This window comes from Opisthorchis viverrini (assembly GCF_000715545.1).
Source record: "Opisthorchis viverrini unplaced genomic scaffold opera_v5_5, whole genome shotgun sequence".
In the NCBI taxonomy this organism is placed as follows: Eukaryota; Metazoa; Platyhelminthes; class Trematoda; order Opisthorchiida; family Opisthorchiidae; genus Opisthorchis; species Opisthorchis viverrini.
This window is the reverse complement of record NW_008751661.1, coordinates 907,468-933,811: the sequence shown is the minus strand read 5'-3', so window position 1 is coordinate 933,811 and position 26,344 is coordinate 907,468. Positions and strand designations below refer to the sequence as shown.

The following is a 26,344-nucleotide window of genomic DNA, read 5'->3' as shown; positions in this document are numbered from 1 at the left end:
GCATATGTGGAGAACTGCGACACATGTACACTTCAACATTTTAAGGTCATAGAAAGTCATAGACCAAGGTGGGGTCAATTAACTTCTGAATAGATATAAAATGCTGTGACGTGATTAGAGTGTAATTAGAAAGCTGGTGTTGGGTTATGCGACGGATACATCGATCGTAGAAAACTCTTAGCACCATCAACTACGGTGGCTCAGCCACGTTGTACGCCTGCCGAATCATAGGCTACCAAGACAAGTGTCGTGCTCCGCGCTCCACTCAGAATGGTGCAAACTGCGAGGCGGGTAACATGGGACCTAGCGGAAAGGTTTGAAAGATCACGAAAATGTTTTTGTGTTGTTCGAGTGATCCACCTGCCAGGATTGAGATCTTTGTGCTCCGTCGATGACCCCGCAGGAAGTGACGGATGTCAGTTTCAATTTAGAGAGCGAGGTGTACACCCCCTAAAGTGCTTGGTGTAGACCAGCACCGAGTATCTTACTCATTTTAGGGTTTTGAATACAAAATGTAAACTTTGTGGCTGTGTAGTAGTGAAGCCTTAGTGTCTACATTGATGTAGCAGTCAACAATGATAGTGATGAGTGACCTAGATAACAGGGGCTGACGACCAATACAACGTTCGCTATTTTGCACTAACACCTTTCAGTCACGTGCAAGTGTCACACACCTGCAGCGTTCATTACAGGCAACCAACACTTTCTGTCGCTTACTCGAGCAGGCTGTTTGAAACACCCAGGCGCACCTGAAAACGTGTTACCCAGTGCGGGAAGCTCGTGACACTGTTGTTATTGGTCAGCCCTCCCATAAGAAAACAATCCTACCGAAAAAAATGCCCTTATCCCTGTTTACTGTGGACGGTGGTGCATGGAACCACATTGACTCCATCACACAAACACGCGAGCATACTTGGTTCGGTAAACCTACCTGCAGCAGAGAAGTGATGATAGCTTGCCAGGTACGACCACTCCCTGGTCCACTGATCAACAGGTAGTAACCACTGTTCGCGGTGCGGCAATAACTAGCCAGGTGACGAACACAATCAGCCAAACGAACCGCCTGGTCCAAACTAGCGGAGAGCAATGCCATCCAGCGAGTTGCATTGAAGTGATCGTTCCACGAAGACCGGTGTGGACTACATTCAGCAGCCACAGAGCTGAGTTTACGCTGTAGAGGAACCCCATGCTTGAGATTGTTGGGTACAGAATGGGAAGACGACTTCTCTTCGGAATCGTTTGGGTAAGTAACCGAAAGTGTGGATAAGCGTAGTGAAGGAGAAGACGGTCGATGACCGACCAAATTACGACGAGTCACTTCTGGGGTCATACAGATAGACCCAGCGGAGCTTTGAACAGTTGAGAGATGTCGTTTGGAATATCCCGTAAAATCATCCAACGTGTTTATAGACACTTGGCTCTTGGAAAGACTCAAATTTGGTGTTTCTCTTTCACCAGACGGAATGTGAAGTTGTGGCAACCTAGCAAGGTTACCGAGCTTAACCCAGGCTTGTTCTACGGTTTTGGCCGAGGGTGTGGGCCAAGACATATTGGAACTACAATCCTGACAGTCTTGAACATCTGTANGTGTTCCGAAAAAGGGGCATATGTGGAGAGCTGCGACACATGTACACTTCAACATTTCAAGGTCATAGAAAGTCATAGACCAAGGTGAGGTCAATTAACTTGTGAATACATATAAAATGCTGTGACGTGACTCGAGTGTAATTAGAAAGCGGGTGTTGGGTTATGTGACGGATTCATCGATCGCAGAAAACTCTTAGCACCATCAACTACGGTGGCTCAGCCACATTGTACGCCTGTCGAATCATAGGCTACCAAGACAAGTGTCGTGCTCCAATCAGAATGGCGCAAACTGCGAGGCGGGTAACATGGGACCTAGCGGAAAGGTTTGAAAGATATCACGAAAATGTTTTTGTGTTGTTCGAGTGATCCACCTGACAGGATTGGGATCTTTTTGCTTCGTCGATGACCCCGCAGGAAGTGACGGATGTCAGTTTCAATTTAGAGAGCGAGGTGTACACCCCCTAAAGTGCTTGGTGTAGACCAGCACCGAGTATCTTACTTACTCATTTTAGGGTTTTGAATACAAAATGTAAACTGTGGCTGTGTAGTAGTGAAGCCTTAGTGTCTACATTGATGTAGCAGTCAACAATGATAGTGATGAGTGACCTAGATAACAGGGGCTGACGACCAATACAACGTTCACTATTTTGCACTAACACCTTTCAGTCACCTGCAAGTGTCACACACCTGCAGCGTTCATTACAGGCAACCAACACATTCTGTCGCTTACTCGAGCAGGCTGTTTGAAACACCCAGGCGCACCTGAAAACGTGTTACCCAGTGCGGGAAGCTCGTGACACTGTTGTTATTGGTCAGCCCTCCCATAAGAAAACAATCCTACCGAAAAAAATGCCCTTATCCCTGTTTACTGTGGACGGTGGTGCATGGAACCACATTGACTCCATCACACAAACACGCGAGCATACTTGGTTCGGTAAACCTACCTGCAGCAGAGAAGTGATGATAGCTTGCCAGGTACGACCACTCCCTGGTCCACTGATCAACAGGTAGTAACCACTGTTCGCGGTGCGGCAATAACTAGCCAGGTGACGAACACAATCAGCCAAACGAACCGCCTGGTCCAAACTAGCGGAGAGCAATGCCATCCAGCGAGTTGCATTGAAGTGATCGTTCCACGAAGACCGGTGTGGACTACATTCAGCAGCCACAGAGCTGAGTTTACGCTGTAGAGGAACCCCATGCTTGAGATTGTTGGATACAGAATGGGAAGACGACTTCTCTTCGGAATCGTTTGGGTAAGTAACCGAAAATGTGGATAAGCGTAGTGAAGGAGAAGACGGTCGATGACCGACCAAATTACGACGAGTCACTTCTGGGGTCATACAGATAGACCCAGCGGAGCTTTGAACAGTTGAGAGATGTCGTTTGGAATATCCCGTAAAATCATCCAACGTGTTTATAGACACTTGGCTCTTGGAAAGACTCAAATTTGGTGTTTCTCTTTCACCAGACGGAATGTGAAGTTGTGGCAACCTAGCAAGGTTACCGAGCTTAACCCAGGCTTGTTCTACGGTTTTGGCCGAGGGTGTGGGCCAAGACATATTGGAACTACAATCCTGACAGTCTTGGACATCTGTATCGGGAGGTCGAACAGAAACCCTTAACTGCTTTTCGTTTGTTCTTGGAATAAACCTCCAGTGGGAATCTTTCAGAGTAGGCACAAACCAGCGAGAGGGAGATTCGAAGCCATTGTTGGAAGAAATATTTCGGGTCAATACATCGGATGTGGAACGTGAGCGGAAATTTCGTAAATTTGCTTGAGACGAGTCGATTAGGGAACCCGAGAGGTCTTTGAAAGACGTTTCATCCAATTGGATATGGACCAAGCGTATGGGCAGAACATGGGGAGGAGTATCACAGTTGATTATTGTTCTGACGTCGACGGAGGACTCAACGTGGCCAGACCGAAGTACCCAAACATTTGGAGGTGGGTTTTGCTCAGTCAGAGCAGCATTCTTTTTGTACAGGTAGGAGAGCATCGGAAATCGGTTACCTTCGAAGTACGTTCGGGCCCCAAGAAGCTGGAATTCAAACAAAGGATGAATAAGCATGAATAGACGAATCACTCTTATTGACGACAACACTAACAGCATACTCCCACCGAATACTGGCACTCAGCTGCCCTACAACCAAGAGGAGAAAGCACGCTGAAGAGCGGGAGAAGGGGTTGAGGATTACGAACAACGAATGGACGAAAATCTGGCAAAGAGCAACGGTCCCCGCCAGGGCGCCCAGCCATTTGCAGTGAGAACCATGTGAATTACGATCAAGAGTGGGCATCAGATTCGAAAAGACCACATTTGGTCTCCGTTGCTTCCTTGTAGGAACTTATATGGGTTCAACATCACATTTGAAGTGGATTGTATCGATAAGCCGGGGAAAACTGTGGAGCTCGCGCATCATTGTTGCCGTGTGAATCTCACAAATCCCTGAGGAGACCAGAATCTGTGATTCTCCTGCGAGTAGCTGGGCACTATGCTAGTCGGTTATAGGGGACTAAAACGCAGTATGGTTAATTCAAAGGCAAACACTATTGAGTACCACTCATCCTTCAGTCACACGCTTCATTCTATTTGACCGGACGTTGACTAGCACCTCAAGCGATAATTTCTTGGGCTGAAGGTCCGATTGACTTGTTTTCATTTCTGAGCAAATTTGTTGTGCCCTACGACAAGAAAGTCTGGGGCCACCTATTTACTCGATCGTAAATTAATCAATATTGGATGGAAAGAAAGGACTTTTTGTCAGTCAGTGACGACCAACAGTGGAAAACATATCTAGAATCTACAGAAATGTGCCATGAGATAACTGACATGAAAGCACAGTAAAAGTCGGAAAGTGGGCACGAAAACTCATATCACCGTCCGGTCAAGCGCTTTGTCTGATGTATTCCGACCATTTGATTTCGAAGCATTCATGAATGATTTTCTATTTCTGCTGAGCCTGGAAAAACGAAGTGAGATGGCGCAAACGTGGCACTTTCTCGGTGCACAGCCGGCGCGCAACTCGGAGGCCCGAGGGCCACGTTCTCCGAGCGTAGACAAGAGTAGTGGAAAAGCCAGGGTTGGGTTCCGGCCAGTAGTTTCACGCCTTAATTGATGAGCCATCTTGATCTCCGAATGAAGGTTGGTGTTCACCAAACGCCGACCAGACAGCCTGGGCCAGTATCAACACTGCCCTTTGGATGCCAAGAGGCCACTTGTCAGTTTTGCACTCACTTGTTCTCAATAAGCTGATGTGTTCCTTGTTGATGAGTCTTTTTCTGACAATAAGGCAGTAAAGCAGGGACAGCAGTTGGTCCGACATCCCTTCCGCACCGTTTTAAGGCCACAGGCTACTTGGTTTTCAGGGTCACTGACTTTGGTACCTATGTACGCTAAGCCCGCTGTGTCTTCGATCGAGTTGGAACACTGCTTTATGGTAATTCCTTATACCGAGATATTCCCAAAAACGATGCCGTCCGTAACAGCATTTGAAAAGCGACTTCATTTACGGGTGCTGCTACGGAGAGAGTATTTCCCGGAAGGGATCAATTCTAGATTCATTGTGGTCGTAAAAAGGTTTCCCTCAGAGGAGACCATGTCCGATTTTGAGGCGGTCCCCCTAGCGGGGTTGACTGTGTTTAGAATTACATGTACCAAGTTGGTCAACTGAACGACACAACAAACAACTGTCACGGCAAAACAGTAAACGAGAACGCACTTGCATATCATACATCTGAAAAAAGAAGAGGAAAAGCAGTGGTTAGGGAAACGACCGATTCAAACTGAGTCGATAATGCATTCATGGGAAGGATTTTCGAACGATTCTGAGTCGATAATGCATTCATGGGATTTTCAGTGGTACACAGTAAATCGAGAGACCGGGATGATTCAAAGGTGATTAGAACGAAATCAAAACATAAGTATGAAGAAGAGATTAGCTTTTGAGAAAAGACTGCAGCTCCCGGACGAGATACGGGAATGTATTGTTGCTGAACGACGATGATGTCCGTGCAGATAAGTCTGAACTTTGGAGTGGGATAAATAGCTCTGAGCAGATGGGTATGCGGAGTTCGGGCGACATCGGAAAACCCATAACGCGCATTAACATATCTGCAACTACTGCAAGCAACAAGATGATTCCTAGTCATTTCACTTTATTTGGCCAAAAGTCCACACAATCGGAATCTTATTGTTTTCTCCGCGGTCCGGGATGAACGCACAGAAAGGTGCACGAGGTGATAAAAACTGCGGTGATATTAAGGGGAACGGCAAGATCTTTGAATCTGAATGAGTAAAGACAAAGCTCCCCCGAGCGAGAGCTTGTTTTGGGGAATAGCGAGATAGTTGGATGCAGCTAAGAAACAGGAGTTATTCGTCAACTGCCAGAACAGAAAGAACATGGAGTAGAGAGTAGCAAACTGTGCGAATTCGAAAGCTAGATAGAGATTTAAGACAATTATGGATACTGTTGGTGGTGAGGGGGTTAGGGACTTTCAACTGCGATTTCGTCCTGCATGTGAAGCCGATCTACGCTGAAAAACCGAGAAATGCTGTGCAACTCTTCCATCCTTATTAGGAATCGTCAGTAGTGTGCACGCATCTCAAGAAACACCAGAGTTTCGAACCCGCGACCTTCTGGCAAGCAGTTTGAACATACCCTTAAGGCCACGGGCAGCTGGTCGGCAATGTGACGAACTCGCATTTAAACAATGACATTTCAGTGAGGATGGACATACTGATCACTAAGGAACTAAATACACAACGCAGGTTGGGTAAGTCACCGAGTGGCCAGGACGCCAATTTTTGTTGCATGCTAACTTTCCAATATTATCTGTGGTCGCCTCACTTGCAAGCTTTTTCCTGTTCCGTTGTGTGTATAAGATTAGAGAGTTTTCAGATAATGTTAGCTACACTGGCACACTTCACTTCTACAGCTTCCTAATGCCACCACCAGGCTTCTCTGTCTGCATGGAGACTAAGCTTAAGTTGAAGTTGAGTGTGCAAAGGTATCAGGAAGCGATAGTGGCTACTCGGAGGTTCAATCCTATTGGCTGAACGTTCAGAACACAAAATGAAAGTACCGTAACTGAGCTTCTTATATCTCCAATGTATATATGTTACCGCTTAAAAACTAGGCGAGGCACAAGAAATATTTGTGAACTTGCTTTGCTAACGGCATCAGAGGCTAGTTTCACTGAAGTTGAGCGGGTGCGTGTACGAGGTGATCATAAGAGAGGTCTTGTTCTACGACTGTGAGTACCTAAACGTTTGATCACCAGTGACATGAAACGTCCACAATGCGCTCGCAATGAAGTAGTGTAACCAAGTAAAGAATCAGAATCACAGTTGCAGCAACTAAAACTCATTAAGTGAGGGCGGTTCGGACCTGTACCCCACACGCCCAACTACCGTCTATCAGAGGAGGCACTGTTTTCTGCTCCAAACTCATATTGGAAAAACATCCGCGAGCGACAAGCCTCGTGAATGGAAACCGACCACTGTTAAGCTGGGCACTGTGCTTGGAAACCCCACAGCACGTGGCATGTAACCAATCTCAGTGGCGAGAAATCTGGGAATTCTTTGTCTGACTGTCTAGATAAGGTATTCCCGTCCTTGTAGGTGCCTTATGTCGGGTAAGAGTAGCGCAAGGAGCGTTGGGTCAATCCCACTGACGGCGGTTGCTGTTTATAGGTGCAGGCACCTGGTTCTCGATTGTTTTCCATAGAGAGAAGGCCTCAGCAAGAAAAAACAACTATATTTGCAGAAACTGTATGATAGACCACAGTTCATAGTCTGTAGTACTGCAGGCTCGACCACTGTACTAATATTTCGTATCTAAGTTTCGGAAATTCATCCGGCATTACTGGGCTGTCAGGGGTACTCAGTCTATACACACCACACATAACGCCGCCACAATCAAATTTCTACGGACCGCAGTGAACTTAATCAATGCTGACAAAAACCCATTAGCTTGCGAAATAAAAAAAAGTTCACTCCGGTAGGCGACATTGCATTGTTTTGGCAGAAGAACGTCACCAAAAAGAATGTCCACACACACACACACGCAGGATGAGCATGTGCCACTCAGATGAAGAGATATCTGGTCGGCTGACCAGCTCGCCTTACATTCTCTTCAGAACTGAACCTGAATTGCACGTGTCTGTCTACAACTCCAACCATATTTAGCGAATGAAAAAAGTAAAATCATTCACACCCGATCATTAGACGGACCAAAAAAGTAGTGTAGAGAAAGAAATATGTGGGCGAATTGTGATGGTAGAGTTCAGGATGTGTGTTGTTGGTATACCTGTTGATCACTAGTTGACTCAGGAAGGCTTTTGGCGCCTATAGTGTCGGCTTGAAGTCCAATTCCGCGGTTCACTAAAACTTGTTTCGGCGAGAAAATTTACGAGGATCTATGGTTTGGTTATCGGGTCCCTCAGGCAGCGCCCGGATCCGATGGAAATACCAGCTAGGTGATGTCGAGTTTTTTTTCGAAGAAGTCCTCTTTCAGTGGTTACATTTCATAGACCGCACTGATTGAACCGTCTACTTCACAAGGCCTATTTTCCTAGCCATGTGCAAGGCGAGACTGACCGAAAGGCGGCATGGCAACGAGGTGTGGAATTCACGACTCGCAAACTGTGTTCATCGAAACTGTTGCCTACTTGGATAAAGACCCGAGAGGCGTCATGTTGACACGGCCAAATTACATAGCTAATGGTGCTTTTGCTGAGCTGTCCAACTTCATGAGATAACTGCAACAATTCAACAGTGAACTCGTTAGGATATCGCACGTACTAAGTGACTATCCTCCCTTAATCCTCGATAGACTAAAGCGAAATGGTCAAAACCTACCCGCCATTCGTACACGGTTCTACTGCTGTACGAACAGAACATATGACGATCAATCCTATGTAAAATCATTGATATCATACAGGAAAACTCAAGTGGGAAGTGATGGGCAAACGAGAATCTACCGAGGACCCATTATTAAGTGAATCCCAGTTCGATCGATGAAACATTCTACAAGCTGATGCGAGACCGAACTCACCACACGCTTCAAGGGGACCGAGGGGACTCGCAGTGGATATGTTCGGCAAAAAGAAAACTTCGTGTTTTCCACCCAAACACAGTCATCCGGATTGAAGTGGTCCCAGTTCTGATGAAGACGATGTATTGGATGGACGGGATTACGGTTAATTGGCTGCAAGGGGGGGGGTGAAAAACGAAGAACGTGAAGAACCGCAATATCTGAGGCCCATGTTCATCCTAGATGATTTCCTCGGGATCACGAGGTGAATATGAGGGAGATGTATATGATTCTTGAGAAGAGACTACATTACATAGAATTCTTTTCAAGCAGTGGTTAGGGGACGGTCAGGCTATAAATCATCAGCAAAATAAATAGGAACATGTGAAAATTAAACCATTCAGATGTAGCGCTATTCTGGTTCACAGACGTCATACAACGAGGAGGCATGAGGGCTGATGTATTGCCATAATGTCCGAGGAAAGACGGGGAAAAGGCGAAAATTCTCCGACCACCTAACCCTAACCTCCCAGACTCAGCGGCCCTCAGCACACAGTCGCTCCAACACAACTCAGAGTGATAATGTCGAATATTGACCCAACTCTACTTCATACAAACAAGGGCATCATTGATAAGGCTACCATCTTCAAGATAGTGCTATCCTCTTCGTCCTAACTCTGTCGTCGTAAAGTGGAGCGTGGAGGTCTGCAGAGCATATTTACCGTTGTTACCCTTAGTCCCAATGGTTCTATCTCCCTCGCTCACTTCCCCAACTTGAGCTGGTCACTATCCTACCGTGTTTAGGACGAGGCGAAACAAAGTGTGTTGACGTAATAGTTGATGAAACAATGGAACGAAGGTAAGCGTCCCGTCATACAGGGCTTTGATGTCGGTTTGGTGTCTGGACTACAGTGGACCAGGCATTATGCGGTTACGTGGGGGAATTTGATGTCAGACTAAAAAACAACACAACATTCGAGTAAGCGACTGACGAAAGACCTCGTGCTTTGTTTTTATCAATGGGGCCACTTCCAATCGTGAAAAGGCTGGGCCTGACAGATTAGGAAGTCGATCCGCCGATTGTGTGGCTGCGATCAGTAAGCAAAGGCTGACGAGTTAATCTCAACTACTCACATATTACTGATGTAATTGTTCCGAAGAACATACAAACAGGGGGAATCAATGAACGAACTCTACTGGGGATCACATGCCGGTGATGAATTTGATCCAGATCGGGAGATGTTCGCCGCTTTAATGCAACAAGTGGTTCGCATGGGCCGTGGTGTGGAGCTCCGGTCAAGTTGTCTGGAGACGTGTTGAAACGCACACCTTATGGTCCAGTGACTGGATTGCACTGTCAGACAGTCTAGCAATATTATCCCTGTAGTCCAACTGGTATCTGCCTTTCTCGTAGAGTCACGATAATGTCTATGACAAAATGCAAGGAAAGGAGTGACACCTTCTTAAGTTCCGTCACGAAGAGACCGGGCCATACCGTGGTGCCACGGTCTGAGTACTTCAGTAACCCATTGACACAAAGTGGTGGATGCTGGAGTAGTAGTCGCACAATCTCTTCTATCAAGTCGGTCATTCGATAGAGGTCTGATAAACACAATCCCCAGACACTCTAAGTCTGAGGCTAGAGCAAGTGTGGCACTTCTTTAACTAAAATCTGGACTATTCACATGGTCAAATGCCAACCACTGATACCTTGCGGTCATACTTTTCAGCCAAAGGCTCTGACTAAGGACCTTAATCGTCCTGCTGTCTGCGTTTTGGCGCCGTGACGGTATCTCGGCCTGCACACAGCCAAGAACGTTACAATACTTAGGCAGTTAAGCACGAGTACTACCTATGTATTTTTGTCAATGATGATTATGGCGATGACACAGTCGTACGGCGCAAAGATTTCCGCAGTCTTGTATCTGGCACATTATTTCTGCTATGGAGACGAGCTGGAGGAATAGATGCAACTATAAAAACAAACTACACAGAGCGATTTGCTCAGGAAAACCTAAAAAGGGAACGAATCTTCCTGAGCCCTTGTCTCACAGAATGCCTGATAAACGCCCGATTCGCAAAGCAATTACATCCAACACTTCATCAAAATTCTCCAGCCGCGAAACCCAGTCCCCTGATGGCCACAAAACGAACAACTGTTCACTCGTCCTGAGGACTAACCGTAGGTCCATATTCAAGACAAGGCGGGTCTGTTGTGATCGTTATGCAACGGTGTATGTTGGACCAACGATGAGGCAGATGTGCAATGGGAAGCAAGAGCCTAAATGTAATAAACTAAGCAGCAAAGCTAGAGAATCAATTACCAGTGTTTTCGCAATGCATCTAATCGATTCAGGTCACATGGGCAAGCCGGCAGCTACTACTAACAAAGGCGAAGCGTTTGAGATAGCCCCATGGTCGAAACACGAACTTACTGACCCAGCCTCCGCATCTCGACTGCTCCTGTCGAGGCTCGGACAACCTAAGAGTGCTTTCTTCGGTTGATAGGGTAGTTAGTCACCGAAATGGTGTTACAGCTGAACGATTATTTTCATTACTCATAACAGCGATACTCGAGTCTGATCCCCATTTGATACGGACTCATCGGAGGAAGCGGAGGACTGTTTAAACTAAAGTGATGTAAGCGTGAACATTAAGTGGCAACCGAACTGTCACCGTCTATCTACCACCGGGGCCGTGTCGATTTGTTTGTGCAAACTAGAACCAGAACCCGCTTTGTGACCGTGAGAAAAGAACGTTGTGTTCTGATCCATTCAGGGATTTCCGTACATTCAACTTGATTGACTGTACAAGCGGTCCCTTTGCTGTACACCTAGACACAAAGTCACAGCACTGACCACAGTTTTCATCATTTGTATTGAATGGGAGTGTCTCGTTATTACCGTCATCATCATCGTCGATAGCACACCAGTGTTGAACACTGGTCTGCCTTTCTCGTAGAGTCACGATAATGTCTATGACAAAATGCAAGGAAAGGAGTGACACCTTCTTAAGTTCCGTCACGAAGAGACCGGGCCATACCGTGGTGCCACGGTCTGAGTACTTCAGTAACCCATTGACACAAAGTGGTGGATGCTGGAGTAGTAGTCGCACAATCTCTTCTATCAAGTCGGTCATTCGATAGAGGTCTGATAAACACAATCCCCAGACACTCTAAGTCTGAGGCTAGAGCAAGTGTGGCACTTCTTTAACTAAAATCTGGACTATTCACATGGTCAAATGCCAACCACTGATACCTTGCGGTCATACTTTTCAGCCAAAGGCTCTGACTAAGGACCTTAATCGTCCTGCTGTCTGCGTTTTGGCGCCGTGACGGTATCTCGGCCTGCACACAGCCAAGAACGTTACAATACTTAGGCAGTTAAGCACGAGTACTACCTATGTATTTTTGTCAATGATGATTATGGCGATGACACAGTCGTACGGCGCAAAGATTTCCGCAGTCTTGTATCTGGCACATTATTTCTGCTATGGAGACGAGCTGGAGGAATAGATGCAACTATAAAAACAAACTACACAGAGCGATTTGCTCAGGAAAACCTAAAAAGGGAACGAATCTTCCTGAGCCCTTGTCTCACAGAATGCCTGATAAACGCCCGATTCGCAAAGCAATTACATCCAACACTTCATCAAAATTCTCCAGCCGCGAAACCCAGTCCCCTGATGGCCACAAAACGAACAACTGTTCACTCGTCCTGAGGACTAACCGTAGGTCCATATTCAAGACAAGGCGGGTCTGTTGTGATCGTTATGCAACGGTGTATGTTGGACCAACGATGAGGCAGATGTGCAATGGGAAGCAAGAGCCTAAATGTAATAAACTAAGCAGCAAAGCTAGAGAATCAATTACCAGTGTTTTCGCAATGCATCTAATCGATTCAGGTCACATGGGCAAGCCGGCAGCTACTACTAACAAAGGCGAAGCGTTTGAGATAGCCCCATGGTCGAAACACGAACTTACTGACCCAGCCTCCGCATCTCGACTGCTCCTGTCGAGGCTCGGACAACCTAAGAGTGCTTTCTTCGGTTGATAGGGTAGTTAGTCACCGAAATGGTGTTACAGCTGAACGATTATTTTCATTACTCATAACAGCGATACTCGAGTCTGATCCCCATTTGATACGGACTCATCGGAGGAAGCGGAGGACTGTTTAAACTAAAGTGATGTAAGCGTGAACATTAAGTGGCAACCGAACTGTCACCGTCTATCTACCACCGGGGCCGTGTCGATTTGTTTGTGCAAACTAGAACCAGAACCCGCTTTGTGACCGTGAGAAAAGAACGTTGTGTTCTGATCCATTCAGGGATTTCCGTACATTCAACTTGATTGACTGTACAAGCGGTCCCTTTGCTGTACACCTAGACACAAAGTCACAGCACTGATCACAGTTTTCACCATTTGTATTGAATGGGAGTGTCTCGTTATTACCGTCATCATCATCGTCGATAGCACACCAGTGTTGAACACTGGTACCTCACTCCCGTACAACTATTGAAAGCCTTATTGTGAAGAAAAGAATGAAAGTGGATCGGGAAGGGATCTAGTGCCGGGGTGTTTGCACCTTCAAACACTCATTCAGACGATCGAGGTTGGATACAGCGCACGGATGATGTCACCTCGACTAGTGACGGAACGTTTCCAAGCTAACTGCCCAACTCAGCAAACAGATTAACCACTAATTTTCGTAATCTTCTTCACATCCCTCTACCATATCAAATACTGGTCACTCCTCTGCTCACATTAGACACGGAAGACAGAAACCTTCGGCAAACGATGATTCGGCATGTGCAACACGGTCTACCAACCGCAACTTTGGGTGCTGGATGAATAAGTCCCTACAATAAAACCGAATACTCGTTTTCAGATTATCTAGTTGCAGATTCACAGCATCGACTTACACGAGTTGTGGTTCTGAGATGATGGTTGCCGGAAACCGGAAGACGTCTCAGATCCACTGAATGACAGTATCTAATGGGCAACACTGGAAATCCTATTTAGGATATGTACTAATAAGTTTCTAAGAGATTGGTGTCAAATATACATGAAAGGGCGAAACAAGACTATTCGGACGCCTCAATCGACATAGTCGATTCAAGAAGAGCTTTGATTTCACCACAAAACCTACGAAAATCGTTTTGCAATAATTTTAGTTGGTGGCTTAGTGATATTGAGAGTGGGGGCATCTCAATTCTTGTTTTGTTTCGAGAAACTTAAAAAAAACAATCGATAGATTTGTTGCACGGCAACGTTTCGCCTTCGTCGAGCCAACGTGACGCGAAGTTTCGATCAGGTGGGATCTCCGAAAGAAATTATGAAAGGCCCAGCCCGAACGGAGCTCACGTAATCCCTTCTGATTATCCAACGGTAGTAGCACCAATCCACCTATACGGATTAACAAAAGTTGAACTGAAGCATAAGAAGCAGAGCCTATCGGTTTTAACACTTGCTAAACCATACTAACGAACGAAATTTCTTAAATTTCTTTAAACTTCTCAACACTGATTTGGCTTGTCAGTAGGAAGAGGTCTTGCTGATTCGTTTCCCTTCCCACTTAAAACTCGACCAGTCCTGTAACCTAATCACTTAGCGTGACAAAAACGTGACGTTCCAAAAGCGAAACGTCGTGCAGCGATAACGCTACTGGAACTTTTTCAAACGTTTCCAAAATGGTAACTTCTGGATTGATTCCAAGCGTTTTCCAACTGATTGAACGGTCACCTATTTGGTTTTGGAGTTATACTATCCGGTATCACCGTACACTTGGCGTGTTAGCGTGTGCTACGGGTTTTGATCGGGTTGAAAGTAGAACTGTGTTCAGGTGACAGAGCATAAACAACTCAGTAATGAAGTTAGAGACGTGGACCAGCACGTTATCTCGCTGAAACAAACTACCCTACAACTAGATTTTTTCAACATGTGACAGCAGTGCGTATTGCAACGTCCGAATGTGCGCACCAGAACCCTGAATAGAGATCAATACGGCTGAGATTCTGGAATGACTTCAAACCTAACCCCAAATGCGTCAAACTTGCAAACGCAGTGTTCGTATCAGTGCATTCACTTAACACCTATCGAGAAATCGCAATACGGGAAAATGAGTAGGTGTGTCGGACTCAGACGTTTGCATGTTTAACATAACCTAACTTGAAGCACAGTTCCCGCCTCCTTGAGAAAGTAATTCAGCCACGTTACCTTCAATGATGAAAGTAACACTTATAAAGAGCAAACAGACGTAAAAAGAATGACGACCTCTGGCTCTCGATTTCCCCTGTCTAGGCTTTGGAAACCTGGCAGCTCAGGTGCTTCCTTCTGGTGGTATGGCAGTTGGGCACCGAAAGGGTGCTAAAGCCGAACGGTGACGTTTGTATGGAAATCTGTTCTCGTCTTGGGAGTGTTTGGTTTAAGTATGTTCTCAGTGTGTGGAATGAGCACGTTAGCAGATGGTAAAAACTCTAGTGGGTAAGTACGGTGGTTGAAAGTCACTACTGTCACCAGACAGCGTGGTACTTCACACCTTCGAGTGATGGAGTGCTGAAATACTCAACGTATACTCCCAGTATCGACTGGAATGCCAGACAGCGAGAAAGACTAACATGCTCGGTGTCCAAACCGGACAGATGTCGATATCAAAGGGCAACGGCAAAACGAGTTCATCAAAGTCCAGTCGTCCAGCTTACGGCCACACGCCGACGGCAATAGCTTCACAGAATGACCACATCCGACTACAAGATTGGGCCATGCCTTCGAGTGTCATCAACCATTGAGCCACTCTTAACATGACTGTCACACTGGTGTCAATTTATAGACCGTCCACTTTCGGGTCGATTTCGTCATGAGCGGTCGTTTGAAATAAAAAGCACGTGTCCTAAACAGCTCAACCTACAAGACATGACCAATTCGTCTAACCATCTTGGAATTGATGTTAAGATGCTCCTACCAGACTCACGCGACACTGACGGTCAAACACTTGGTCTCTGCACTTTCAGCACGTATTAGTGGCTGCTGATGATTCATAAAGCTACGTAGATCGTACAAGAGTTGTGGACTCTGCTCCTGACAGATAGACTGATGTCACGATAACTCAAAATTTGGTCGGAGTTGAAAGAAATCGTCCTTGCACACAATTTCAAAGGCGATTTCGGCTTTCGGCAGTCCACCAAAAGTTACGCAGCCGCTCAGGCGTTTGGAGCCAAATCGAGCTTTTAGTAACATTCTTTTATTGGTAGTTGTCCAGCAGTCAACAACAGTGCTTAAGACACCAGGATTTAAACAAATCGTCATATTTAGCTGTTTTCCGATCGTAATCGATGATGTGCCGGCGGTTATGATCAGCTGTCGGAGTATGGAGTTTATCGGACCGATGTTCGCTGACCTGTCTTTCGTCGGTAGAAGACAGCATCAGTCGATCGATAAACATGACGGTGCTGATAATCTAGAGGAAACCACTTACTGTCATCATATTCACATCACCAGAGACAGCATGATTTTACACCGACAATTTCAGTAAATGATTGATCGCAAACAAGAATCTTGAGAAACGAAATTCTACATTTCACAGTCACTAGACCACCGTAGTACTCATGACCAACCACCGCGTCAGGGCAAGGACGGTGCTAGCTAACGAGAACTCAGCTTGACTGTCAAGGATTTAGCGCACAATACCACTGTCCAATCTGTTCTAATTCACAGATCACAGACGTGTACGGTGTGTGTGGAAGACCTGCGCCGGTGCTTCCGGAGCATTGCGCGAGTCTGGCGGGGACGCCAGATCATTTGAAGCACGCCAGATGGTTTTCGGGAAGGCTCACACACACACACACACACACACACACACACACTCGATAGAAGATCTGGTAACACTCCACAGGTTATGCTAGTTAGGGCATGTACTTCGTATGCCAGATGACTATATACCTCGTGAAGCCTCGTTCGCCCAAACTTGTAACGGACGGAGATGACCCACAGCCGGTCAGTCCAAGACCCGGTAACGAGGTCTGAAAGTCTTTACCAGTCAACTCGGTCGTGTTGGTAACTATCTTTTGCAGGACGGGGACCATGGGACAAGGTAAACCAGTGTTTAGTGACTCTGACACGCAACGAACGCTTGTCTTGCATCAAAACTATCGCCTGCACCGCGTAGTTCTCAATACCAGCCACACCGGACAAGCAGGACCACTCGAAGTCAATGAGCTGATTGGACCATCGCTTCCAGTGCATGGATCTTATTCCTTTATTCTCCCTACCCTCGGTGAACGAAGCTGTAGCAGCTGGAACCACTGTATTTCGATGCACGGCTTGTGGGCCGAAAAACCGAACTGAACTGAACGACCTGCATCAAGGCATTGAATTTTAGTCAACGTCATTTAAAACGCCATTCAATTCAATCATTGCAGAGCGATTCACACAGTTTTCGGAACAAGATGACCGGAACAAATCAGAGAACCTCCTCCCTGGTTTAATGATGATACGGGGTTTTCATATATATATATATTGCTCTTCTCATCAGGGCGCATTTTCGTGACCTCTGGATTATTGACGGTTCACATCACTTTCTGAACGAAACTGTTCCAATCCAATACTCATCCATGTGGTTACGATGACAAAAACACAGATGTATGTTGTAAGAAGAACCTACATCACCATCTGGTTAGAAGACTTAGAATACATGTTTGTAGATCACCATGTTTTAAAACCGGAGAAAGATAGAGAGTATACTGAATAAATAGCAAGTGCAATGCATGAACAACTGAGTTGATAAATCGACTACCCCACCTTAAAAGGAAATACTGATTAGTCACCCAGTATGGTCATCCACTGCCCGCATGATTAATTCAGAAGTATGCAAATTAGCCTGAAACTACCGGAAGTCACGTGGGTCAAGATTAGTGAAGCGGGCGAACGATACAGGTCAATACACCACACTAAGCATGAAATTAACATTCCATCCAAAAAGATGCAATCGATTGTAAACAGACAGATGTCGTGATGTGAGAAGCAGAGTAAATGTGCACACAGAAGCGTCTGACGTTAGGACCAACCAGTGAGCCGAATACTAACGGACCACACGCGACAATAAAGGTGTAGTAACGGTATTTTTCTCAGCTTAGTTCTCAGTTAACCGGGCGACTTTAGACTTGAAGAAAGAAGAAAATCAAAACATTGCCAGAGCGGTCTCATCTCTCTCAAACAAACTACTATCGCGCACAGAACGTATGTTTCCACCAAAGGCATTCTAGAAACCGGGGTTTAGGGGCGTCCAACAGGATGATTTGAATCAACCATCGTAGTAACGGTTCTCAGCTTAGTTCTCAGTTAACCGGGCGACTTTAGACTTGAAGAAAGAAGAAAATCAAAACATTGCCAGAGCGGTCTCATCTCTCTCAAACAAACTACTATCGCGCACAGAACGTATGTTTCCACCAAAGGCATTCTAGAAACCGGGGTTTAGGGGCGTCCAACAGGATGATTTGAATCAACCATCAGGGGGATCCGATCCACCTTCGACGGTTTTTTTACTCACGTAGCTTTGTGGCTAGTTGTTCTGGAACCCGGTAAACTGTCAGGACTTTTTTTTGGTGATAAACAGACATGGCACCCATAGACACGATCACACCAGAAACAACCACACGACTGTTGTGTGACTGGCACTAAGACTGTGAATGGATGGGAAACATTCAATGTTCATTCATTCCACTTACCCCTGCGTCTACCTCACAGATTTGATAAGGATGCGTGAGCTCTCATGAACATCCTACCCTTGACCTGCTGGACTATTTTTACGGACTTTTAAGGCCATTTGCGTTTCTACACGTTTGTCGTTATATCAGACCGATCTGCCGTACGTTGGTTCGACAGCTTGTTCATGACATCTTAACGCTTCCTTTAAATTTGCCCCAACTTGCTCGTGCAACAAGTTAGACGGAAATTCGCACAACCTGAGGTTTTATTTATGCATTTTTATGGTTGTATTGCCCTGATATAATGGAAAGCCTGAAGACTCCAGGATTCTTGACTTGTGATTCCGCGTGTCACTGAACTGGGTTTTCTAGAGTACATCAAGAATTCTACACTGAACAGTATTGGTAGGGAAAGCAGCTATTCATAGGGTTGCTGAAAAGTTTTCGAAAGCCCATAGCCTCTCTTGGGACTTCATAGGTAGGTGCGGTCTCCGATTTTTCGTCAACCCTATGCTCCATCTGGACCTAAATTGGACGCGTCCTGCTAAATACACTTATTTGTACACTATTCTAGTTTTGATGAGAGATCCAACTGAATTCCAACTGAATCTCTCGTGTATGCCATTCTTCAAATAAATGTGCTGCACAGAGACCGCCTCATATTTCATCGGGTACGACATTTGACATTGCGCAGAATATTTTATTGACGGAAGGTTCATCATGATGTTGCTGACGATCCTTCGACAACTCTCGACCGATTTCGTCCTTCTTGGACCTCGTCAGACAGAACACAGTAGCAGAACATAGGTTTGACGGAAACTTGGTGAGTGCGTCTAACTGCAGAAGCACCCATGTTATCTTTTTCTAAGAACCTTAAGTTGATCAAATTATCTGATTCGGTATAAACTTCTGTGGGATGATAAATGCAGATGGTCTTAAGGGTCACCATATGAACGTATGGCCTGCAGCTCGCCGAAGAAAAGACTGAATTAGGGGAGGCCGAGCTCAATGGTCACGTGGAGATCAACGAATGAGAACACAGGGCTGTCCAGTAGGACTGTCCAAGCAAACAGCCACTCATAATCGAAAGTCAGTTCGGAGTAGCGCCACGCATTCTAACGCACATAGCTACAGAACGCACAACCACGGACACACCGCTACACTGTACTGATGGTGCCACCTCAACGAAGCGTTTGCAACCAAATTACCCGGTTTTGAAAACAGACAAACGACCATCCACAATCCTATTTCCTACCTGGGCCACAGCAGTAGTGCAAATCAACTAAGCGTGACATTCACACTATACAGCCGTTTTCGTTCTGTACGTACGGCCAGACATGCTTGTCCACATACCACTGACCTCGGGCATTCTCGACAAAACTGTCGAGATTAACTGACAGGGATTTTAAACCTGCCCAATGAAAATCTAAACATGACTCGATGTCGAGGTAGGATTTCCATACTATTTCAATGCCAGAGACCTCAAATTGACATCGAGTCCAATTTGGACATCAATCGAGACAGCAGGGTTCCGATCTAACGATCTTTGAAAGTTGCTGATAATGTTATGAGATTCAGGAATTACCCACGGAGATTTTACCTTATAAAGGAAGCCAATCTATGCTGTACAGCAAAAGAAGACAAGTGTGTATCTCAGAAAACTGTAAGGGGTTTCGAAGCTGCGACCTCCCTGCCAGCAATTGAACACAATGCCACGTCGATTTAGTAGAAAGTATGCAAGTGGTCACATGACTACCTCACTGATGCGCATGTCTTCTGGGCCAAAGCTAGTTTATCAACACCAGGAAAATTGGCTGAAGTGCCGGAATTGGTGGACCGATTTGCGCAAGGTTTCCCGCAATGCTGAGTTATGCCAGATAGTCTTAGGAAGAATGAACTTTCCCGCGATAGATGAATTACTCACTCTACAGGCTGTGCTGGTTGGGACATATACTCTGCATGCCAGAAGACCGTCAGTCCCGCAGAGCTCTCTTCGCTCAGCTTTGTTGAGTGGAAGCGACTGAGAGATGGACAGTGTATGACCTGGTAACGAAGTGCGAAAATACCAACCAGTAAACTTAGTCGGGTTGGCAACTCCCGCCTCCCTAGATGGAGACCCCAGGACTCAAATCACTAATGCTTAATGGCACTGGCAAAAATGGTCCGATCGGGCAGTCAGTGGAGCTCGTGTATCAAAGCTATCGCCTTCAATACGTAGCTACCCAATCTCCGAACAAACTGAACATGTCTTTGCCTCCAAGGCTTGGTTGTGTGTCCCACACTCTCGTTTTCCGGTGATCGAAACTGTAGAAGCTGGAATCAGTATGTCTATGATATACGTTTTATAGCTGATAAATTGAATTGAATTGACTCTAGTAACGTCAACGGCCTGTAGAGCCTCAAATATCGCATACTAGCTACGGATTGTAAATTTCTATCTACCCAGTCTGTTATTTGACCCTCCACACCTATCCTGAAGAATCATAGATGGCATGCACTCTTTCACCGGTTTTACTTCAACGTTCCCCCGTACAAGTTGTTCTTAACCATTCATTATCTTCTTTCTTAGTGAATTTCCTCAAAAATAAAGTANACAAAACTGTCGAGATTAACTTACAGGGATTTTAAACCTGCCCAATGAAAATCTAAACATGACTCGATGTCGAGGTAGGATTTCCATACTATTTCAATGCCAGAGACCTCAAATTGACATCGAGTCCAATTTGGACATCAATCGAGACAGCAGGGTTCCGATCTAACGATCTTTGAAAGTTGCTGATAATGTTATGAGATTCAGGAATTACCCACGGAGATTTTACCTTATAAAGGAAGCCAATCTATGCTGTACAGCAAAAGAAGACAAGTGTGTATCTCAGAAAACTGTAAGGGGTTTCGAAGCTGCGACCTCCCTGCCAGCAATTGAACACAATGCCACGTCGATTTAGTAGAAAGTATGCAAGTGGTCACATGACTACCTCACTGATGCGCATGTCTTCTGGGCCAAAGCTAGTTTATCAACACCAGGAAAATTGGCTGAAGTGCCGGAATTGGTGGACCGATTTGCGCAAGGTTTCCCGCAATGCTGAGTTATGCCAGATAGTCTTAGGAAGAATGAACTTTCCCGCGATAGATGAATTACTCACTCTACAGGCTGTGCTGGTTGGGACATATACTCTGCATGCCAGAAGACCGTCAGTCCCGCAGAGCTCTCTTCGCTCAGCTTTGTTGAGTGGAAGCGACTGAGAGATGGACAGTGTATGACCTGGTAACGAAGTGCGAAAATACCAACCAGTAAACTTAGTCGGGTTGGCAACTCCCGCCTCCCTAGATGGAGACCCCAGGACTCAAATCACTAATGCTTAATGGCACTGGCAAAAATGGTCCGATCGGGCAGTCAGTGGAGCTCGTGTATCAAAGCTATCGCCTTCAATACGTAGCTACCCAATCTCCGAACAAACTGAACATGTCTTTGCCTCCAAGGCTTGGTTGTATGTCCCACACTCTCGTTTTCCGGTGATCGAAACTGTAGAAGCTGGAATCAGTATGTCTATGATATACGTTTTATAGCTGATAAATTGAATTGAATTGACTCTAGTAACGTCAACGGCCTGTAGAGCCTCAAATATCGCATACTAGCTACGAGATTGTAAATTTCTATCTACCCAGTCTGTTATTTGACCCTCCACACCTATCCTGAAGAATCATAGATGGCATGCACTCTTTCACCGGTTTTACTTCAACGTTCCCCCGTACAAGTTGTTCTTAACCATTCATTATCTTCTTTCTTAGTGAATTTCCTCAAAAATAAAGTATAATGATATAAGATGGGCACACAATCGTCACTTACACGGAAACACTGGTCGAGGATAGTATCAACCGGTGGTTTGAACGGGTCTATGGACTTCGGAGACACGGTTAAATCCAGATGCTGTTGAGTGGTTCGCTCCGTAAAGGGAGGATATGAACCGGTGTGGTTGAAATACTCTACAGCTAACTCAATTCCCGTAGACGAACGAATATGCGCCACAGTTGTGGTTAGGTTTCTAATGAAAGACTTCACAAGCTTTTTCGATTCGCTTTCACTAGAGATCAGTTGATAGTCCCCGCTCTCTGAGGCGACCATATTTGGCTTACACAGCCGGAAACCGTAGACCTCCAGATCCGTTGTCAATATCAATAATCGATGGGGTGTGTGAGGGACATCGGATGACGAACCATTGAGTAGACCAGAAACTGTGGGTTTGACACCGTCCGTTGTAGCCGACCATCTCTTAATGATTGGATCAAATCTGTACACGCGGCTATGTCGATCTACGGCGAGAACACAGTCCACTTTTGCTAACGCAATAGTGCCAGGAATACCTGAAGCCCAGGAACGTTGGAAGCCTGGTTCTATAGGACGCAATGTTTGCATTATCGTCTGCCTGAAAGAACAGAAAGTTGGACTGTACAAAAGAAACGCGACGATTTGAGCATGAAGAATGTAGACGATTAGCGAAAGGGATGAATGTTTTGAGACATGATCAACTGTTTCTTCAAAAGAACACACTCGCAGTTCATGCACCCCGGGGAGTGGGCCTGAGGAGGCCTCCGAGAGTAAGCACACAAGTGGAAACGGATCTACCCGAATCTGCTCACTTAAGTATGTGTAATGTGTTTGCCAAAGAGTGAAAACAACACTGAAAAGGTTATTTTACTATCCTGGGAGCACTTGTTTTCTGATATCCAACCTTTCTCCTTTTACAAACAGCACCTACATTTCCCGACTCCGGGTGGTGCTTAGCTTGGTTGAGGGTTTCATATGAACCCATACACTGAGGAGAAAACCTAATTTTGCACTGTGAGGTTATTGAAGGTGCTTCGGCGCAGCAACGTTTAAAACAGAGAAACCAGGGGTGTTTGTAAAAATAACTTAGCCACGGCTACTCCTAATTTCGAGGGACAAATTTCCATACTTGTCTAAATCCGACTTGGGGGCCAGAAAACTGTTTATCGAACCCCTATCCAATGTACAACTTGGTAAGGGAGAATATGTGGGTGTTGAATGGACGTTCTCCAGTACATCACAGTGGTTTACTGTGATACGCAAACCGTTGCACCACAATAAGCTCCAGTTTATTCATGGTGATAAAATCAAAGCAAGAGGGTATGGATCATACAGTCAGAAGGAATACCTTAAGGAGTTATGAGCAGTTACCATGAGTAGATAGTTACGAGGCGCGGGCCATCACTGATAAGCAACACTGTGTCCGTATACGAACAAAACAGCCATAAAGCTTATCAGTAACTCAATTCAGCAAAATGGATCAAGCAAATCACTGTACTCGAAATTTTGGAACAAGACGGTTCAGTCTTGCGGAAGACGATTTCATGTTATCGTATGGTCACAGCCAAACATCGTTTGTGTTATCCATCTGGCCGGCCCAAACAAAGCATGTAGTTCAATGTTATTCCTCAACTGCTGAGAGCCAACAGTAATCTTCATATTGTGTCATTCTAACGTACTGTATCGAATTTTCCTCTCCGGATGAGCACTGGACACATTCTCAAATGGCTAGACAAGTCGTTGCATTTCTGAGAGAATTGTGGCTGTCACTAATGGCGCCGCTAATGGACCGTCTACATGTTTTCGTCTTCTTTGCAATACGCAGGGGTCTGAGTTCACAAGAGTATAAATAGTGGTGGAAACACTGAAAGAAGCCTTTACCTTCCTTATGCAGCGTTTTAGAAGGAGGATATCGGATTCATAGATCAACAGCCATTACCTTGGGAGAGTATAAAGTCCGTCGAAGGACCCAATACGGGAAAGACACCAGCAGCTACAAAAGTGCATGGTTTTAGAGGTTCTGATATGGTGCGTCGTAAGAGACAAAAGACAGTATGTAACCTTAAGCATCTAATATGGTTTGCTTCCAGTATAAAGCGCTCAGTTGCGATGATCCGTTTTAGTTATTACCCCCCCCCCTGTCATTACGATTATCCAACTGAAACTGGCGTGGCCTTCCTTATCCCAAAGGAGGGGACGTACTGGGACTGGGAATGGTCAAATGTGGGAACTCATTTCGATAATCTGAAAAACATACCTGATAAGGCCTAGTTATCAAGTATAAAGAATGAGTTGTGGGTACTCACCTGACCAAGTTCGTAGTAGGCCACTCCACTTCCGCTGAATTGACACAGGGCACAAATATGAGCTGCCATGGGAGAATGGAAAGAACACCCGAAAGCAGGGATTGGTCCGAGGCATAAGAAAAACCTGCCACAGCCTGGAGTCGCATGAAAGCTGCGCTCAGATTCGGCCTCTCGTCTCTGTTGCGCATAGCCATCAGAAGATGGCCGGCTGGATTGTCTGAGGAAACGCCCCGAGGAGGAATCTCATAGCAGGAGTAGCACCAATCCTGAGGACGGCCCATGTGATAACCAGGGGTGTTTGACAGTGCAGACATAAACGAAACAACAAACTACCCCGGCGATACCATAATGAAGTGCTGCTAGGAAGTAAATGCGAGATATAGTTCAGATTTGCGTGGGTGTGGCGAAAGAAGTGCTGCGATTAGACGAACCTGAGCAGTTGAAACCAGTTTTTAGTTCATAAACCATGCACCGAGGTGCAGTGGTTCCAGTTGCGCGGCTTTGTTAACCGAGAATAAGGAGAACAAGAGGATGAGAGCTACGCCGCCCAATCTGTGCACTGACGACAAATGGATCTGCTTGTCCAGTATAGCAGGAATTGGGAGCTACGAAGTGAAGGAAAACTGTTGTTCGCTGCCTGAAAAGCCATACCTGCCACTCACTAGCCATTCGTTTGTTTCGTTTCGCGATCTACGTAGGGAGAAAGGCAGATAGCAAAGCGACTCAGTTGACTGGTTGTCAAGTCATGGACTGAATGCATCTTGGTCGGTTCCACACGAAACAACGCCAGGTGAAAAGAGCCCTATGAAGCAAACGGTCCTCTAGCATACGAAGTACACGGCCTAACTAGAGTAATCTATGGAGTGTGACCAATCAACCTGCAGAAGGAGAGTAAACTTTCCCGAAATAAACTGTAACGCCCTTTTGGTGCCTAGCTGCCATGCCAACTGGAGGAAGCATGAGGGCTGGTATACTGCCAGATATCCCCAGTTTAAACAGAATCCGACACGAAGAAGTCGGGTTCAAACCAGACCTCCGGGTAGTAAATTCGCGCTCTAACCAGTGAGCCATCTTGCCCCACTTTCCCGAAAACCATCTGGCGTACCCCAGCACTACTAACCTGATGTTCCCACTAAAATCGCTCAATGTCTCGGATGCACCGATGGTCAGATACTGATATCGTACGTCTTCTGCCTAAAGGGGCCGCGCCATGATCCATGAAGAGTGTGGACCGCACTGCCGCAGTGTGAACTCTGTTCTTGACAGACAGACTGACGTCATGTCAACGCCATAGGTGTCGGAGGGTAGAAAAAGCTGCCCTGGCTTTCCCTATCCGAGAGTCATCATCATCATCATTATCAGCTGTAATAACCGCGTACTCGTCGTACAGTGGTTGTAGTTGCCGCAGTTTCGTTCACCGATGATTTTGGGGTAGGTAGGTGCGCATTGCAGGCGGGAGCTGATTAAATTGATGCGTGAATCCAGCACTGTCAGTGGGCTGTCAAGTGGGATGGGACGGGGGTTGGAAAAGAAGCTATGCATTGAAGGCAATAGCTTGAATCCACGAGCTCCATTGAGGGCGCGACTGGGCCATGTCTGATAATGTCTATAACCATTGATGTGGCCCGTATCGGGGTCCCCATCCAGGAAGACAGCAGTGACCAGCGCAGCTGAGTTTGCTGGTAATGGCTTTCATACTTCGCTGCCAAGTCATTATTTGACCGCCTCTGGCTCTCTTCCACCCTTCACGTGGTTGCGCGAAAAGAGCCCTTCGAGGAATTCCGTCGACTGGCATACGAAGCACGTGGCCACGCCAGCGCAAACTATGCAGTGTGATCAGTTCATCTATCGAGGGTGAGTTATTTCTCCCGAATACCATTCGACGTAC

General features: G+C 45.9%; 1 protein-coding gene across 1 annotated transcript in view; it reads right to left on the bottom strand.

Moving 5' to 3' along the window:
- The window catches only part of T265_00496 (hypothetical protein), a gene marked incomplete at both ends in the record, with an annotated part of 37,258 nt that extends 12,373 nt beyond the window's left edge, over window positions 1-24,885 (bottom strand). The window contains 5 exons of the mRNA XM_009164300.1: window positions 914-1,564; window positions 2,532-3,675; window positions 8,573-8,799; window positions 22,172-22,748; window positions 24,457-24,885. Of these exons, the coding sequence (XP_009162564.1) occupies window positions 914-1,564; window positions 2,532-3,675; window positions 8,573-8,799; window positions 22,172-22,748; window positions 24,457-24,770 (2,913 nt within the window). The remainder of the gene's footprint in view (window positions 1-913; window positions 1,565-2,531; window positions 3,676-8,572; window positions 8,800-22,171; window positions 22,749-24,456) is intronic.
- Between the last annotated feature and the right edge of the window lie 1,459 nt (window positions 24,886-26,344).